This window comes from Ammospiza caudacuta, chromosome 6 (assembly GCF_027887145.1).
Source record: "Ammospiza caudacuta isolate bAmmCau1 chromosome 6, bAmmCau1.pri, whole genome shotgun sequence".
NCBI classification, from domain to species: Eukaryota; Metazoa; Chordata; class Aves; order Passeriformes; family Passerellidae; genus Ammospiza; species Ammospiza caudacuta.
Genome location: NC_080598.1, coordinates 18,580,085 through 18,598,483, shown reverse-complemented (window position 1 = coordinate 18,598,483; position 18,399 = coordinate 18,580,085). Strand labels below are relative to the sequence as shown.

The 18,399-nt window shown below is 51.6% G+C and overlaps 2 protein-coding genes across 2 annotated transcripts in view; one reads left to right on the top strand and one right to left on the bottom strand.

Moving 5' to 3' along the window:
• SLC22A18 (solute carrier family 22 member 18) overlaps positions 1 to 13,031 on the top strand; it is a 58,780-nt gene extending 45,749 nt beyond the window's left edge. The window contains exons 8-10 of the mRNA XM_058807402.1: positions 3,879 to 3,980; positions 7,729 to 7,849; positions 12,836 to 13,031. Coding sequence (XP_058663385.1) covers positions 3,879 to 3,980; positions 7,729 to 7,849; positions 12,836 to 13,023 — 411 coding nt within the window. The 3' untranslated portion in view covers positions 13,024 to 13,031. The remainder of the gene's footprint in view (positions 1 to 3,878; positions 3,981 to 7,728; positions 7,850 to 12,835) is intronic.
• A 1,531-nt stretch (positions 13,032 to 14,562) lies between these two features.
• Positions 14,563 to 16,064, bottom strand: PHLDA2 (pleckstrin homology like domain family A member 2). Its single transcript, XM_058807515.1, has 2 exons — positions 15,563 to 16,064; positions 14,563 to 14,996 (listed from the first exon to the last, which is right to left on the bottom strand). Exon 1 carries the CDS (start codon positions 15,991 to 15,993, stop codon positions 15,595 to 15,597), a length of 399 nt encoding a protein of 132 aa, XP_058663498.1. The 5' UTR covers positions 15,994 to 16,064; the 3' UTR covers positions 14,563 to 14,996; positions 15,563 to 15,594.
• Positions 16,065 to 18,399: the final 2,335 nt, after the last annotated feature.

The following is an 18,399-nucleotide window of genomic DNA, read 5'->3' as shown; positions in this document are numbered from 1 at the left end:
TTAGGCTGGAGTTTGCAAAACACACCATCCTCTTCCCCCTGCTTGGCAAAGTGCTGCCTTCAGCAGTTTGGTCCTCACCATCATCCCTCCTTCCAGTCCCACCGCCCTCCTGCTCCTCCACAAGGCCTGAACGACTCAAGCGATTTCTGGCATGGCTGTGTCAGTAAAAGTGCTCCCTTTTCCCCAGCATGGACTTTGCACACGTTCAGCTCATGCAGAAAAGCCCCTGGACCGTGCTGACCCCCGAGCCCTGCCCCAGCAGGTCCCTCCCCAGCTGGGCTGGCCTGGGAACTGCCAGCCGGCACAATTTCAAAGGCGAGATACGGGTCCAGGGCGTGGGAGGCAGCTTCTGATGTGAATCATGCTATCTGTGCAGGGATGGGGCCCTGCATCTCCTCTGCAAGGCTGTACCAGCTTATCTGGCCTGCTGTGTCTGCCTCCCCGACCTCACAGCTTTCCAGTTCCAAGCTGGCAGGTGAATGGGGACTGATTTTGCTGCTGGGCTCTGTCAGGCTTTGAATTGGTGCTCATAGAGGAATCTTTAGCAACAGTCCCATGTCCTCTGAGCTCAGAGGAGCAGCTGAGCATCTGCACAGCTCCTCTGACCTCCACAGGTGAGGTCAGCTTCTTGCAGGTGCCAGCCAGCTCAGCAGCAAGGCTGGTACTTCAAAAGTCTTCCAAACACTAGCACCTTGGACTTCCAAATAGTCTTTTCCATCCTGCAAGAAGGGGTTCCTGAAATTTGTTAGAGGTTAACAGTCAAATGGGTAATTGGCCTTTCTGAGCAAAGAGGAGCAGCTGTTTTCCCAGAAACCAAACACAGTGATAGAGGCAAGAGGGTATTTTTCCATGTGATTTGCCGGACTAGTGTAACAAATCCCCAGCTTGCTGAATGCAGAAAATTATGAACAGAGATTTGGCCGTTCTTATGCATTTATTGGGAGACTTATTTGCCTTCAAAGAAGGAGAGGGGGGCGGAAAAAAAGATGAGTTGGTTTTTCCTGTGACATATGTACACAGCCACAGGCAGTGCCTGTTATTTCACTTGCAAACAATTTCCTCTCTCTTTTGTTTATTGATGGCAGAAGGCATTCCAGCCAGGTACACTGGCTCTTCCCCGACTTCAAAGGAGGTCAGGTTACAAAGGCAAGCACCATCCAGGCAAAATGAAATGCAGGAGGGTAAGGCCCATTGCAGTTGGTCTCAAGGGGAATTTATGTGTAAGGAAAAAGCCCAGAACACACCAGTAAGAATAAAAATAAGGATAAATGCCCTTTATCAGCTACCAGAGCTTGTCCATAGGAGTGGTGATGGCCAAGTCACCTGGAATGTCCCCGCTATGTTCTAGTAAACCAGCAGCACATGTCCAAAATCTTACATGGGAGAGTGCACATGAGCCTCCTTTCACCTCCTGCTCATGCCAGCCCAGGAGCTCTGCACTCAGGGAAAATTTCAGGCTGGAAGTAATGGGTTTTCAGGTCTAAATTCAGACTGGAAAGTGAGGCCAGACTTACTGGTGACTGGAAATATTATCTAGTGCCTAAATCAAGGCTCTGTGTCCAAAATCAGGGTGATGGGCCTTGCCTGCCTGGGCCTCATGGCTGGATCAGCAGTGCCCTTGCTGGGGAGGAAGGCAGGCAGCCCAGAGAGCTCGTGGGGGGACTGCCATCTGTACAACCTAAGGATTGCTGCCCTGCGCCAAGGGGAAAGCGGGTGACTTGGGCTCATTCTTGCCCTTGGAAATAGTCCCCTTGCCAAGCTGGTTGATTCAGCAGGGATGTTTTACCTTGAGCTTTTCATTGCCACAGTCCAAGTGGTGGGAAAGCCCATGGGGGATGCCAGCATTGTCACGAGGACCATCTCTGCTCTGCTGACTCTGAGGGCAGCTCACTCTGCACATCCCCAGCTCCTGCCTGCTCAGAGCCTGTCTCTGCTGCAGTGGTGCTTGCTGCCTTCCCACAGGGGCTCGTGTGCAGTGATGGCAGTGGTTTTGGGAATGCCACTCCCATGGCCACCAGACCAGGGACATTGCTGATGCTATACCCTAATGACTCAAGGAAGGGCAGGGACTGGGCTGTGCCTGCACGGTGTATCCCAATAAAATATGCCATTCAAGTCTGGGCAAATTGGGAAATGTTTCCTTTCCTCCAATGGCTCAGCAGAGCTCAACTGGGGCTCAGGTGATGCCACCCTTGAGTCAATCCGTGCCCTGTGACAAGGCTCAGCCCCCATCCCATGTGACTCAGCACAGCCCCAGCTGTAGGAGGGACTGGGAAGTTGCAAAAAGTTAATGATGATTCTCCCTTTTTGGAGCACTCAGCTTAATGGAGCGTCACTCAGTGGTTTCCCCACCCACCCCGGGAGTAGGAGCTGCTGGGGCTGGTATCAGCCTCCTCTCATGGCAGGGCTTTTGGTCAGGATGATTCAGGTCACCCTAGGCACTGTCCAGGCCTCGTGCCACAGCAGGCCCTCCTGTCCCAGAGGCTGCTTGACAGGTGCCATGACCCAGGAAGGACACACAGAGCCGTGCCAGTGGCACGTGGCAGCTGGGCACACGTGAGCCAAGCTCTCAAGCCCTGGCCAAAGGCAGGGACAATGACAAAAAAGGAGCCAAAATGTCTTCTTGGTGTGATGTGCCCTCGTGTCAAAAATCCTTTGTGCTCTGAAGCAAAGTGAAGGGCTGAGTTTTGATGGTTTTCCATTCAGTTGTATGCTGTTGGAAATATATTCATTTTGTAGCTATTATTCTTTATGTCAACTTCATTTTCACTTTATTGCTATTTGTCTTTTTTTTAAAGCTGGTTATTATAGATTAGCATATCTTTTCTGTTTAATAACTTACTTTCTGATTTATTTTGCACTCATTTCCTTTCAGCTGACTTTGGATTTCTGCCTAAGGACTAACAAAACAAGGCTGAGTGTAGTGTAGTGTCATTCCTGGTCCAAACAGACCACTGAAGTTTTCTCCAGGTTGGACTGCCACAGAAATAAAGTGAAACAAAGCATTTTGAACTAGAGCTTTCCTTTCAAGTCAGAGGGGTTTTCATTTGGATTAAACAAAGCCTTTCAAGGCAGGGGAAACTCAGTAGATCCCTATCAGTCCCTTCCCTGTATTGTAGTCAGACTGTTTAACCATGATCTCTTCCAGCTTCTCTCCTCTCATGTCCACTTGGGCCAGGATCACCTGAAGTATGGGAGATGCTGAACAGATAAATAAAAGAGGGAATCCGTGCTCTGCAAAGTGCTGGAAAAGTTAAATAATTTCTGGGATTTTAATACTTTGCTCTTCCTTCCCTCTCCCTCCCCCCCAGTTTTTGTTTAAAATCTGTAGAACCAGTTCCCATCCTTTACATCTGCATGTACTGCTGGGACTGGATATTAGCATCTCCGTCATACTTGTTTCCTGCCTAAAAATTATGAACCACCCAATTTGTATATTTATAGTTTAAAATAATGGCAAGAGAAGGTACAGACATTTTCCTCCTTTGCTCACAAATGTGCAGTTTTTCTTTGAGAGGAGCTGCCAGGAGTGAAGACCGTAACATTGACTGTATTTCACAAACACATCACAAGTTGTATCTGCAAGCCTTTTTAGAAAGTTTCAGTCACTGCTGCTGAGTAGGCAGTAATGGTAAACTCAGGCATGCACCCTGAGTAGAACTTCCATCTGATGGGATGGATCTCTCTCTAGAAAGCAAAACACTTGAAATAATGGATCACACCTTCCCGTCATTTACTGTGACAGTGAGGTCCTTCTTTGTCAGAGAAACCCTGATGGAAGAACCCGTTTGCTTGAAGAAAGTAGCAATTCTCTTTTGAGTTTGTTTAAATTATTATGTTATATCAGGTTTAATGATGCTTATGCGTTTCTTTGCCAGGTTGTCCAGGGTTTGGTGGTTGGGAAACTCGCCAGTCGCTGCTCAGAGATGACCCTGCTCAGACTCAGCGTCTTCGTCTTCGCTTGCGTGGGCCTGGGCATGGTAAGTGGGGTGGGAAGTCACCCATGGGGCCTTTAATGCCTTTAATAGCATCACAAGCAGTGACACAAGGTCTGTGAGACCTGGCTGCGAGCTCTGCCCCTGGAAATGCCACCTCTGGCTCTCTCGGGTGGTCTTCAGGGCAGGGAGAACCAGCTCTGCTGGGCCTCTGCACAAACAGGGCCGCGCTCAACGTCAGCATTGCGCCAAGCCGTGATAAAGAGCCGTGTGAGTAATAGTTATGGGGATTAAAAACTGTATTAATCTTGCACTGAAACTCGCTACGTCCCTCCTGAGTCACCGGATTTGCACAGAAATCCTGGCCTGGTCTTGTCAGCAACTGCATTTCCTGGACTACCCAGAAAGTAAATGAAGATTATGGTGGGGAAAAATCATTGCAGTTGTGTATTGCAGTGAGACAGCAGAGGTTGTGCCCTCTCCTTCTGGGGCTTTATTTTTGTCTAATCCCCCAACATGAGAGCATTTGGATAAGGAGGTAGCGAGGCAGTAATTTTGTTCCTCCATTTTGGGATAAGTTATGTTAGCTGTTGCTGGTTGTGTCCACACCGGTAATGGTTGATGCCAATCTCAAACAGTAATTGGAAAACTGAGTGGATGTAGGTAGCTGTGCTGGGAACTGTGTTTGCTCAGATAAGCCACATTCAAGGCACTGATAGCTCTGCCCAGCCCATGGGGATGGAGGGAAGGTGCTTGCAGTCCCTGTCAGTGCATTGGACCCAAAAGAAAATTGAGCTACATCAGCCTTTCAACATTCCCTGCAGGATTTGGCCTTGAGCCTTGCTGCCAGGACACTGGTGGTGCTCCCACTGCTGCAGGTAGGATGAGTGCCATTCCCACAACCATACTACAGCTGTGGGGAGGTCAGGGCCAAGTCCTGGAGGGTGTTGAGGTTTGTGGCTCCCAGCTACATGGATGAGATGAGGCACCTACACACCTTAGCTAATCTGAAGCTAAATCGTGTCTGAGATGAGGCTATGAAGGGAAGACGGGTGCAGACCAAGGCTTGGCTCTGCAGGTGGAGCGTGGTCCCTCTCCTTAAGGTTTTTGAGGCTCCAGAGGATTCTGTCAGGTGCAGAATGCTTGGGAAGAGTCTCTTCCAATTGGTGTCATGCTCTTTGGGCTGAAATCAATAAGCCCTCTTATGGGACATCTGCACAGAGCTCTGATGCTCCTGAACTTGGCCTGGGAAGGACTTTGAAGGGCTCCCCATTGTGTTTTGGTCATGGGTGGAAGCAATTAGGCGGGACCAAGGTGGATACCGTCTAGAGAGATGAGCACCCCCAGCCAGGTGCAGGGCAGGTGTTGCTGGGACTGAATCCCTGTGCTGAAGCCCGATCCCATGGGAATCAGGCAGAGAAGCAACATGAATTATATGGCTTTTATGCACTGAGGTGCCACTGACCTCCAGGGAAGGCTGGAGGCAGGTGAAGGTGGAAGAGAAAACCTCAGTGGCAGTGGAGAGGCACACGGGGCAGCACAGATGTCCCAGTGCAGGAAGGCTCACACTGGCTGCACAGGGAGGAGAACCAGGAGCCAGGAAGGGAAATCATCTTAGAGCTGCTAATTATGCCAAGCCCAGAGGGCTGTGGACATCCTAACAGCACGGGCCTGGGTACAAGGGTCAGCAGTGACTTCCCATGACAGCTATTCATAGGCAAATGCAGCTGGGATGCCTTGTTAAAAAGCGCTCTGTCCAAGTGGCTGCCAAGAACACATCCGCTCTGGGGTGGCTTTCTGTCTCGGTGGGGATGAGGGCTGTCACAGCAGCAGCCCCAAATGCAGAACTTATTGGGTGAAGCTTTTAATCCTTCACAGCTGCTGGTGGAGGAGCGTCCCACCTGCTGTGCCCTTGCAGCATGTGGCCTCCACATGCAGCAGTTCCCCGCCCCAAAGGATGGAACTGAGGAGAAAGGCGAGCTGTTAATAAAGACACTCCAGAACCCATCCTGGTGTCACAGGCAGGGGAGGTGGGCTGGGGTGTTTTTGGAAGGCTGGCACAGGCAGCAGCAGACAGACAGTGCTGCAGCTGGGAAGAGGCTGCAGGATGTTCCCAGCAACATGCAGCTGGAGAAGGGAAGGGGTGGGCTGGGAGTTCGGCAGTAACACCTGGATAAGGAGAGGAGGGAAGAACCAGTGTCTGATCTGCAGATGTGAGCTGGGAGAGCGTGGGCAGGGCTGTGGGAGGGCTTGGCAGTTGCGATGGGGAAGCTTTTCCCTTTGTTTGAAGGCACGGCTGTACCTCATCCTGTCTGCGTTTCCCAGGCATTTGTTTTTCGAGTTGTCTGCTGAGATTCCCGATTCTGCCTCTCACCTAAAAATTGCTTTCAGATCTGCTCACCTCAGAAAAACTATTCACCACCCAGAGCTGAGGAGTAGCAAGGACTGGGCTCTGCCTGGCTCAGTTCTCCCTCAGCCCCTGGGAAGTGAGGAGCCATTTCCCCTTGTTTAACAGGAGACACAAGATATGCCTCTGCTCTTTTCTGCTCACTTGCTCCAGCCCATGAGGGAGTCTGTACAAAGCATGAGGGATTAAAACTGATTTTTTCTATGAGCTCTGCAATGTTGTCCTGCAATGACATTTGCCCTAGCAAGGAATTAGTCTCCTTCCTTTTGTTTATGTACCAAATACCTGTTCCTCTGTCTTTCTTCTCTGGTTCCTTAATCAGAAGTGCCTAGATCTTAAACAAAATGTAAGCAAAGAGCCCCTTTGAGGAGAAAAACCTGGCTGAGTGTAACTCTAGAGGGGAACTAGGAATAAACCTCAACATTTCCAAGTCATTAGTGAGCAATGTCTCTGGGCTCCTCCATCTTCTGTAGCCGAGAGGCAGGGACCAGATTTTAGGACAGAGAACTCCAGAGAATGAAACTTCTGGCTAAACCAGTGACAGAAGTTTCCAGCCACAATAACACACCTTGAGACATGGGTTAGGGCAGAAGACTTGCAATAAAGGGGGAATTTCCTTTCCATGCCCCAGAGAAATCCATTCATTTGACCAGTAGGGCTTGTGAATGAGCTGGGAGCCGCTCCAGCCCTACAGCTTAGGGAGCCTCACCGCTTTTGTTTCAGCATTAAACAGCTGGAGGGATGTCTCCGCTAAGAATATGTGCAATAACAAAATCATTACTCTCCCTAATTATGCTCGCTAATGTGCACTCATGGCCAGAAGACCTATTCCAGATTACTGAATTTGGTGAATTTATTAGCAGGGAAGCAGCAGAACAGGATTAAAAATCCCAAAGGTACGGTGTTACATAATGCACCATGCTCATTTATTTTGACAGGCTCGGTTTAGTTTTAATTATTTATGATAATGAACCAAAAAGCCTTCTCTAGGCTGTTTTGTATAGGTAATGGAAGCTTCCTGAAGTACACCACATACATCTGCTGTTCAACATTTCCTCGGGAGTTGGACACAAGACAGAAGACAGGGGGAAGGGACGTCACTAATTCCCAGATGCTAAAAATACCCACAGCAGTGCCGGGGAAACGTGCTGCCAGATTGTAGGGTATCGTTTGCTCTGCATGCTTGGAATAATTCACTGCAGACAAATGGCAGGCTGTGAAAGACCCCACAATGGCCAAGGCTGCACCACCACGTATCATTTGTGGCTCCCACCATTTCCCTAAGTCATGGGTTTGACTCGTGATTTTCCTCCAGGTTGTTTCTTGCCACAAAGTCACCGTGTGAGCTCTTTGATGATCTGTGGTCTGTTGTGTGCTGTCCCTTAGGCCCTGATGAGGACAGTGTGGCACTACTGCATCATTGCAGCGCCGCTGGTGTTTGCCTTCAGCATGCTGGCCACCATCACCGACAGCATCCTCACCAAGGCCGTGCCCCCCTCCGACACTGGTAAGACTCTTCAAAAAAGGTCAGGCTGGTGTTTTCTCAGCTTTGAGTCCATTGGGCACTTCCCAGCTCCCACCACAGCTGTGGAGCACTGGGGTACCAGTGGGTGAACACCCACATCCGAGTGGGCACACGATGGGTGTTGGCAGAGCCGATGAACGAACAGGAATGGTGGGGCTGATACAGGATGGACTTGAACAGCCTTGGGCAGGTTGTTCTGTCCTGTGCTGCCTGCTGACATCCACAGTGGTGGGCACAGAAAGGGAAGGCTTTCTCAAGCTCTCTTTTCCATGGAAAGCCAAAGTATGTTAAAAAAACCAAAAAACACTGCTTTTCCACTGTGAAAGTGTCAGAGAGGGCTGCTTGTTCACACCTTTTGACTTAGGGTATCTCAGGAGGGGATTCTGGATTACTGTTTGCAATCATGCTTTGCCTGATGCAATAATTGCCCCCTCTCTCTGTTTTGGCCTTGTTTCAGGAGAGTTCCTGTATTTCCCTGTGCAAGACAGCAGTGGTAGACACTTAAATCTTTATACCTGGAGCTTTAGTTCTGTTGATGAAGGAAATATGCCTACATTATTGTCATGGGAGCCTGGCTGAGTTTGTGCAGGGATGGAGCTGGCTTAACCTGGTTTGTGTCTTTTGCTCAAGCCCTCTCAGGGTTTGCTCCCAGACCACGTACCCAAGAGTGTCTCTGCTTTAGCTGAGGCTTTCTAGGATGCCAGTCTGCACCCTTCATCTTCCCTAGCAGCTGTCTGAGCAGATACGTCTGCACAGACCCTACCAAGAATGGGAGCTGTAGTTTGCACAGCCCATTAGCAAAGTTTATAAAGCACTTTTGAGATGTTTCTGGGTGAAGAGCTTTTCTGAAAATCACTTCAATAGTTTATTTGTAGAGCTGACCCACCACATCTCCTACAACTGCTGGGAGCCTGTGATTTTCAAGTGGGATATTTCCACCTGTAAGGACCATTTATCCCCAGTCTTCACCTCCCTGGGAAGAGTATCAGCCCCTCTGCTCAGCCAGGGAGAAATTTGCTGTTTCATGACTTGGAGCAATGTTCATGGGAGGGAGAGCCAGCGGGGAAGGGCACCAAGGGGCTTTGGGACACACAACCAAGCTGGAATTCATCCAGGCTCTTCTCAAAGGGGTTTTGTGAGGAAAACCAGAGCAGTACTTAGCTTTTGGAGCCCGGAGGCAAGCTTTGGTGAGGGAGGAAAAGGGGTTTAGTTGCCTCACCCTGCTCCCTGCTTGCCTATGTTGTTAGGCCAGCCTGTGCCTTGGCGGGATGGATGGTCCCCCTTTGCCAGGGTGGGATTGCAGGGCAGGATGGAGGCAGAGCTGTGCAGATGCTCAGGAGCAGGTTGCAGGTAATGCGGGGATGCCATGGGCGACTGAGGGCTTTCCCCTGCCTGTCCATCCCAGGCTGATGCCATGCCAAGTGCTGCTACAAAGGCAGAGCTACAGCTGGCTCAAAACTGGGCGTACCACAGAGGGATGCTCTGGCAGGGAGCACTGGGAACTGAGGGAAAACCTTGTCTCTGCCACTCCTTCCTGGCCCACGCCTTTCAAACTGTGCTTTTTCCTTACAATATTTATGGGGAAAGAGGTACTAATGGTCCTGTGCTTGTTTTGGATGTACCCGAGCAGGGGCCGGGCGAAGGCAGGAATGCCTGACACAGCAGAGCCAGCGGGCTGCCCTTCCACAGCAGCTGCAACAGTGCTGGCGTGGGTGTCTCACAGAGAAATGCAGCCATTGAAATGCCTGCCATCCATCCCTGGCCGTGGGTGGCACCCACAAGGGCTGCTCCACCCATACAGCAGCCTGAAGGCTGCTCCTTCCTCTGTGAGCCCGAGACCGGCTCTGCAAAGAGAGGTTTTTGGTGGCACATTAGAAACCCCTACCATAAGTGTGGAAATCTGGTTTTATGAAAAAGCTTTCCTGTTGCTGTGTTGAAAACCTCAGCGCTCCCTTGCAACAACTTTTAGCTAATGCAAGGAAATCACACATTGAGAATTTGCCTTTGGAAGTATCACTTTTGAGCCTTGCTGCTGTCATTCCCTGATATTTTTGGTCAGCTTCCAGCCTGTAGAAGCAATGGAGGTTTTTCTTTGGTTCAGGAAGAGGCTTTCTGAAGGAGCTGGAGTTTGGGCTGAGCTCAGGTGTCCATCTCAGCACGGGGCTGGCATGGATGGGGCGTTGCAGGAGTGTAGCCTGTCCGCCCTCGCTAGACACTGAGTCACCCATGCTTTCATTTTAAACAGGCGTCTCAGAAAGAGAGCAGTGGGAGGTGGCAGGGCACAATCCCCTGCACCCATCAGCCTGCCTTAGATCCGATCCAAGGTCACTTCCTTCCGAGGCTGATGCTTTTGGCACTTGCTCTTTGCTTGCTCTCAAAGCTCAGGCTTTGCGCAGAAGCAAAGGTAGCAATAATGATTTAATTAGTTTCCCTTTGATTTTTTTTTTTCCTTCTCTTCATCTTCAAAGGCAGGAAGAGAAAATCCAGCCCCACACGCACGTGCTGCTCAGCTGAACGCATGAGCTGGTGGGAGGGCAGCCCGGAGCTCAGGGGGACTTGCATCCACACAAGCACTCCTTGTCAGCCCCGGTCCTTCCCCAAGAATGGAGGTCTTGTTCCTGCACAGATCCCCCCGTTCCCGAGGGAGGGAGGCAGGAAGCCCAGCAGAGCGTCCGTGCGTAACGGGCCCGTGTGCTCTGATTTTATTGTGCATCAGAACCTGAGGAGAGGAGAGTTTGCAGCCAGGCAGGCCTTGGGGCGCTGAACCCCCCAGCTTTGCTGGAGCTCTGCAGGTTCAAAGGCGGCCGCTGGCGACAGTGACCTAATGGTTAAACGCGATTGCCCCATGGGCGTGTGGCTGATCTGGGCCAGCACCATCATCTGAGAGGCAACAGGATGTGAGCTGGAAAGGAGTCGCCCGTCCTGGAGAGCCGCCAGCACCCAGCCCTGAAACCTGCGGGAGCAGAGGAGATCTGGGAGGGGAGGGGAGGATCGGCTCCCAGCCGGCACAGGTCGTGCCAGGTATGGGAAAAAGGAACGGAAAAAAGCTGGGGAGGGAGAAAAAAGAGTAGGGAAGGTGCAGAAGGCGGGATAGCTGTGACAAAGCAGGTGAGCATGTGCTCTGGCAGAGCTGCGCGAAGCAATGCAGGAAATTTTCTGCTGAGGCGGTGACTCGTCCCAGTTAAAGGTCTTGCCTTCAATGAGATCTGTCACATGTGCAGCTTTGCCACAGAGCCACGGTCGTGCTGCAGAGCTGAGATTTACAATGTCCCAAAGCCCGAGGGCGTCTGACGAGGGATCTAATTTAAGCCCATTAAACAGAAATTATCTTTCACAGCAGCATGTTGGAGAAGTGCAGAGGGAGGGCCTGGGCTTTTAAGACGATGGATTTCTGCTCCAGAAAAAAAAAAAAAAAAAAAAAAAAAAAAAAAAAAAAAAAGGAAAGGGGAAAAAGTGCCTCCTCAATCATAAGAGCCAGTTTGGCAATTGCACGTAGTAATTAGTTTAATTCAAATACCTAGAGGGGAAAAAATAATTGCAAAACCTGCCCAGAGAGTTTGGTGGTTGTGGGATGGTTCCCATTGGCAAAGGGTCAAGGCAAGGTCCCACCCATCGCCTTTGTGTTCCCATGCGTGGGAGGAGCGCTCGGCAGCGCTTCCCGGGAGATTTCCCTCTCCACATGGCTACACCCTTGGCTTGGGCTCATTGCACAAGTATTTTAAGCACGCTGATAAAAGCCCAGCAGTCGCTGCCCGGCATTACACGAACACCTGGCTGCCTGTTCTCTCTGGGAGCTGGGGATCATTTCCCCGTGGCTGCCCATGTTAAACATCACACTCCTGCTCTGCTTCTTCTTGCAAAAAGGACAGCATTCTCCTCATCCTTCCCAGCCACGTGGTGACAGCACCTCAGCTTGTATCTTAGTGGAAAACTGATGCCAGCAGCTGAAATAATCATACTGATAGTAAAAAATAATTGCAAACATCATTTCAGAGCTGGGCACAATTTTATTGAACACACTGCCAGCTTGCTGTTCCTCCCAGTGTTGGGGGCTAATGGTTTGCTGGCTGGCCGGGTATTTTCTGCTCCTCTGAACATGACAGCTGTCCTGAACAAAAACTGCAGGACAAAAGAGCATACTGGGTGTGTGTGGGACAGCCTTGTCTCTCAGGGGATGTCCTGGCCATCCGTCTGCACGTGGAAAAAACCTCACCTTTGCCAAACTGGAGGTTCTTCCCCATCTGCTGGGTTCCTGCTAAAGATGCAAATGTGAGAGCTGCTGGAGGGGGAACCGGCCCAGCAGGGCAAGGGCTCGCATATCCATCCAAATGGAAATATCCGCTCTTTCTGCAAAGGGGGGTGGGGAGTATCTCAAGGGGGTTCTGTCTTTATCTGTGGTTTTATTTATTTATTCTTAAAGACCTAGTTAGGCCTAACCCTCTCACTCCTGCTAGAGAGCTGTTTCTCTGTTTCAGACTAGAGAATAAATGGCAGTAGTAGCTTGGGTGGAGCAGGGCCCACTCAGGTAATTAGGAGATTGGAAGAATCTGTGTGATTTGCTAGGAAGGCTCAAACATGACCCTAGAAATTACCTCTCCATCCCTAATCCCATGCAGTGGTTACCAGCCCTGCCAGGTGAGATATTCAGCAGCACCCTGTGGTGCCAAAGGCATCCCTGGACCCTGGTGAGCACCCACTTTGCCTTTTGGGCAGTGCTGTGGCTGCCCAGACCACTCAGGGAAGAGCTGAGCTGGCTCGTGGTGGAAACTGGTCCCTGTGCCTGCAGGAGTCCCTAACCAGAACAAACCCTAATTGGACCGCTATAAATTAATGCAAGAAACCATTTGAAGTGATTTGCTGCTACTGGAGGGGAGCAGCATCAGGGATGAAGGGGATATTGTGTGACCTTCTCTGCTTTTCCATGCCAGGACTTGCTCTCACCCTGTGTGTCTCTGCCATCTCTCCTAGGTGCCATGCTTGGGATCTGTGCCTCAGTACAGCCCCTGACCCGGACGGTGGGTCCAACCATTGGTGGAGTTTTATATAAACAATTTGGAGTCTCTTCCTTTGGCTATTTACAGTTAATGGTCAATTTAGGTTTGTTTGTTTTCCTCTTGAAGAGTAAAATCCCACTGGAAGAGATGAAAAGCCAATAAAAGAGTTGCAAGAAAGTAACCCCCTTATCTTTCCCATAGAAACAAATTCCTGAGGGGTTTTTTTGGTTGTTGTTGTTCTGTAAATCTAGAATAAAACAATTTGAACAAATCCTTCCATTTTGTCAATATTTGCCTCTAGAGTAAGGGACAGATCAGTTTGCAGAGGTCTTGGAGCCATGCTGGAGCAACTGGGGGCCATGGGACCCCTGGAGCTATCAGGTTCCTCCCATTAACCCCCCTCAGCAGTGGCTGTCAGGGCAGGAAACAGCCCCCAACCTCAGCTGTTGTCAGGCAGCATTCCTGCTTGGATTCACTGAAACTGAAGGGATTAAGAGCCAGTGCCTTTGCTCTGGTTTGGCCTTTTATTTCAGTGCTCTGAAATGGTACCAAGAAAAAACAAGGGGTAAAACACATCTGCTTTTGAGCGTTGTTTTTCTGCATTAAATGCATCTCCAGCATTCTCAGGTTAGAGGGGGCACTGAGGCTTTCAAAGGCTGTGGCCAGAGGTTTGCTACATCCACAGCTCAGTCGTGTGCAACCCTGCCTGTGCACGAGCTGCCAGCAACGAGGGACGAGGATGCAAAGCCCCGACATACCCGGCAGCAGTGCCAGAGCCTCCCTGCCACTTCCAGAAACTGGGCCAACCCTCCTTCCAGGTTTTTCCCCTCCCTGTACTAAGTATCTCTTGCTCTTACTACAGGCTTACGTAATTACACACTTTGCAACTTCTTCTAGTACAAAGTCTCCTGCAAGAATTGCGCTGGTATTGGGAAGGGGAAATTACCTGCTGGAAGTGACCAAGTTTGGAGCAAGTACTTTGTGTGCTGCGCTCACAGTCCTGACTGCCAGAATGGAGTTGTGTGCTGCAGTATTGCTCTAGAAGAAGCCCAGGTTAGTTACTGAGAATTGAGCCTCACAAAAAAAAACCCTCAGCACTTTTATCCAAAAATCAGGTAATTTTTCTCCAAGTTTCTTGGTCTGGGTGCTAGGGGAAAAAGATCCTGCCTCCATTCTTCTGTTATCCTGGAGAAATTTAACTCTGTCTAGAGACTGCAGAGGTGAAGGAAGAGAGGAGAGCGAGTTCAGCTTGCTTTGTTACAAAGCTGAGGAATCCATGGAGCGTTGGCGCTCTCATTCCCAAACCAGGAATCCAGTTTTGTGCCTTAGCACAGCACTGAGCTATGGGGGCTGGGGAGGACACAGGGCATTCACAGAGAGCAGCATTTTCCGTGGCAGGGAGCTCCTGCACCTTCTGCAGCTGCCATTACTGGATTTTGTGGGAAAGAGCTTCCAGAGGAGCACTTCTGCAAGCTGTGGTAGGCTTTTCTATCTCCACCACTGACCAGAACTGAACCTCAACACATTCTCCCTCCCTGGCTGGGAGAAAAGGTCAAACACAAATGGGTTAGCTGGGCTTTCTCCACCTCCCACTGCCCAGTCCAGGGCACCACAAACCAAGCCTTACCCACTCTTCTTAAGCCACTTGACCACTGCCTGTATCCACAGATATGCCTCAACAAAAGTTACTGCAGCCCAGAGTACAGTAATAAAAAGTGAACATTTCAAGTAATTTATTTGGAATGGACACATTAATGCAAAAGCAATATTAAGACCAGTAACTGCTGAAAGACATTCAACAAAATAAATACAAATATAGATACTACAAATAATTTAAATTGTGTTTAACACCACCAGTCAGTGTTGAATCTTCCTTGCATCTCATAAATAGAAGATAATAGTTCACAAAGCTGTGCCACTCAAAGCACGTGGACGCTTTGCTAGAAGTGCTGTATGAAAGTCTTTGGTTTTTCTTTATGCATCTCAGGCAAAGCGCAGGGCTCTTTGCTCAGCAGCCACAACGGGCTTGGAGAAAACCAAGCTGCTTCCAGCTCTCTTCTTTGCTTTCCTTCATTGGTACCCTGTCCCATTTCAGTCCAAGACACTCGATCTGGTTTATCATCCAGTGGTAAGCTCTGAAGGTAGCAAGAGAAGAAGGTTAGTAAAACAAGCAGCACAACAAGGCAAAGGAAAAAAAATAATGAGGGGCTTTAAAGGGAGAGTAAGCGCTGAGCATTTATTTTCACAGATTTTTTTTTTTTTAGCAGATTCTGTGAGGAAAGCACTGCCAAGTGCCATTACTTATTGCCCGCCACCCCCACACCGTTCTCTCGGCACACTGCACAAGCGCGGCTCTCACCAGAAATTCCCCGCCATGCATCGGAGAAGGGGCCAGAGCCCCGCGATGGCTCGGGACAGGATGGCTCGGGACAGCACCGTGCCTCGCGATAGCTCGGGACAGGGCCAGACCCCCGCGTTGGCTCGGGACAGGGCCGTGCCCCCGCGGTGGCTCGGGACAGGCCGTGTCCCGCAAGCCCCGGGCTGGCAGCACGGCGCGGTTCGGGGCGCGCCCGGCCAGGAGGGAGCGCGGAGCCCGTCGGGCTGCGCGAAGCGGGCGCCGGGGAATGAATAATTGTAAAGGATCGAGCGGAAAGCGCACGGAGAGCGGCGGCAGCAGCGCCGAGGGGCCGGGCGGGCTCACCTGGGGCCGGGCCGGCCGGGCGGGCGGGCGGCTCAGGGCGCCCGGGCCAGCCGCCTTTCCTGGGTGCCCGCCGCCTGCTCCATCTCCTGGCGGCTCTTGAAGTCCTGGATGGCCCGCTTGTTCTGGAAGTCGATGAGGGCCATGGTGATGGAAGCGTTCCAGCAGCTCTGGTCCGGACACCGAAAGTCAATCTCCTTGCGGTCTTTGGTGACGATGGTGAAGTAGATGTACTTGCCCGTGCGCTCCACGCAGTCCACCTTGAGGATGGAGCCGAAGCCCAGCTCCTTGCCCTTGGCTCGCTTGTGCCCGTCGGGGAAGAGACTGAGGCTGTCCTTGGTCAGCACCACCAGCTTCTTCTTCCACAGCTGGAAAAGGCTGTCGCTCCGCTTCTCCAGCTCGCCCTCGCGGATCACCTCGGCTTGCATCTTCATCCTCGCTCCCCGGCGGTGGCTCCGGCTGCTGTTCCCACTGCTGCTCGGGCGGCGATGACCGAGCCGCGCCGCGATGGGAACAATTTATTGCAATGAATCAGCGCCGGGCGCCTTCCGGTGCCTCCCCCGGGGAGCCCGGCCCGCCGCCCCCTCCCGCCCCGCCTCCCGCCCGCCCCCCGGGCCGCGCTCCCGCCCGGCCGCCCCTGCCCCGGGGCCTGCGCCATGAGGGCGGCCCCGGCACACAACCGGGGGTCCTGGAGGCTGCCCCGGGTGGGTGGGCAGGCTGTGGGGAGGGGGTGCCTGCCCCACGGGCTGCCTCGCCGGGGGCTTCCACTCTACTGCTGCTGCTGCCGTATGAGGGGACCCCAGTCCTGCCTGCCCACTGCCCTCCCCACCCGTGTTTCCTCTGCCCGCGGTGAGGTGAGGGCCACTGTGATCTGAGACAGCCCCATCTTGCCCCTCTGAGCACTCCCTGCCCCTTCCCAGATCCCTAATGGGGTACAGGATGCTCCCAGCACTGTTCCTAAGGGCCTGGGTCTGGGCATCTTCACAGCATTGAATCTGCCCTGGCATCATCTTTCTCTGGGGCAGAGGGGCCTGAGTCAAGCCCAGGGTGGTTTCTGCCATGTTCCATGGACATCTGCTCTGAGTCCAGCCCCTGGTCACCCCAAGAGACTCAGCCAGGGGCTGACCAAGCCCACCAGCTTCATTTGAGGCCCAGCATCCCACCAGCTCTGCCCCATCACCATCAGCCCTTCCTTCGTCCTTTCCCGAGGGCAGCCCACCTCTCCAGTTTTGCATTAATACTGCTTCTCCTTATTTTTATCCCGTGCAATCACTGGGCTGATGCCATTCCCCTCCCTCAGCCCATACCCTCATCCAGGGAAGGCCCCACAGTTCCAGCCTCGGCAGTGCCCAGCGCCATGGGGAGGTCAGAAAAGGCTGTGGCAGCTGGAGGTGATATTTAAGAGGCACGTGTGAGGCTGCAGTCCCTTCCTTTTGGACACCTCTCATTTTGTCACTCCTTCACGATAGTTGACACAGGGCTGATCCAGCTTCCAGCCGAGGGCAGGGCTGTGCTTAACGAGCTGGTTCTCGCTGTGTCTCCAGCAGCATTGGCTCAGGTATGTACCTGGTGCAGCATCACCTTCGGACTCTGAGCGCTGCTCTCCTCCGCCGCCCTGCCCGGCTGGCCGGCACCCGCAGAGGTGCTGGCAGGCCGATCCCAGCGGTGAGCTCGCAGGGCAGGGCCCGGCCCCTTTGAAGGGCTGGCAGCGCTCCCAGGGAGCCGGCAGGGTCAGAGGCCCATTCACGGAGCAGATCGGAGCTGGAGCCAAACCCATTTCCGCTGCAAGTCTCCCGTCTGCCAGATTCCAGGGCCGCGCTTTGATAGTGCACTGCGGCGTGCACATCTGGGGGGAGGCTCCCAAAAACGCTGGGGGCTGTGTGATGCTCCTGGGTTTGATGAATGAGCCAGGAAGGGCTTGGCTGAGCTTTTCAGGGAGGGATGGGCTGGGAATCGCTCTGGGAAGACCACGGTGGCCATCCCTGCTCGTGGGGTAGGGCAGAGGCTGTATAACATATGTGCAACTGTGACCTGGCATGTGAAGAGCTGCGGGCTTTTCCCTGAGAGCCAGCACTGTATCCTGCTTTTCAGTGTGATTTATTTTGTTTCAGTGAGGGGAACAGCCCAGACTGATTTACAGTTAGGTTGTACACTACATTTTCAGGGTAGATGCTGGTCTGCTCTGTAAAACCACTTTCTGACCAAAAGGACCCATAAAAACAAGGGAGCTGGAGCCAACCAGGAGCAGAGCTGGATATTGAGCAGAAATCAATAGGATATTTTCAATTTGGTCCCAAAATGAAACAGGGAATGGTCTTTGTGCACAGGAAATGGGACACCACTTCAAAAAGAGAAAAAAAGAACAGGCAGCAAGTCAGGAACATACAAGGAACATCTGGAGGAAGGCTCCTGGTGTGGAAAGGCTGCAGGACTTGGCATGTTTGTGCACACCTTGCTTCAAAAGTTCCACTAAAAGAACCTGAATTTCCTTTTAAATGAAACTTGTATCTGTAGATGCAGGGTCAGAAGACCACTTTGGTCTCTGTCTTTCTGCTTTTGCTTTCATCTGGGTGATTTTTCTTGTGCATTTATCCATCATTTTGAAATATTCAATGCCTCCCCCAGCTGTCACCTCAGTAAAATTGCCTTAATACTGGCCAAATTAGAAAACTGCTAGGAAGGAAAAAAAAAAGGGGGGGGGGGAAGTGAAAAAATTCCTCACAGTGGAAAAAGGTAGGTTCTTGCTGAACAGGGACCCTAGTTTTGAACATATGTCCATTGTATGAAGGCTCCATGTTTTTTTTTAACCTAAGATGGGTTAGTTAAGTGGATAAAAGAAT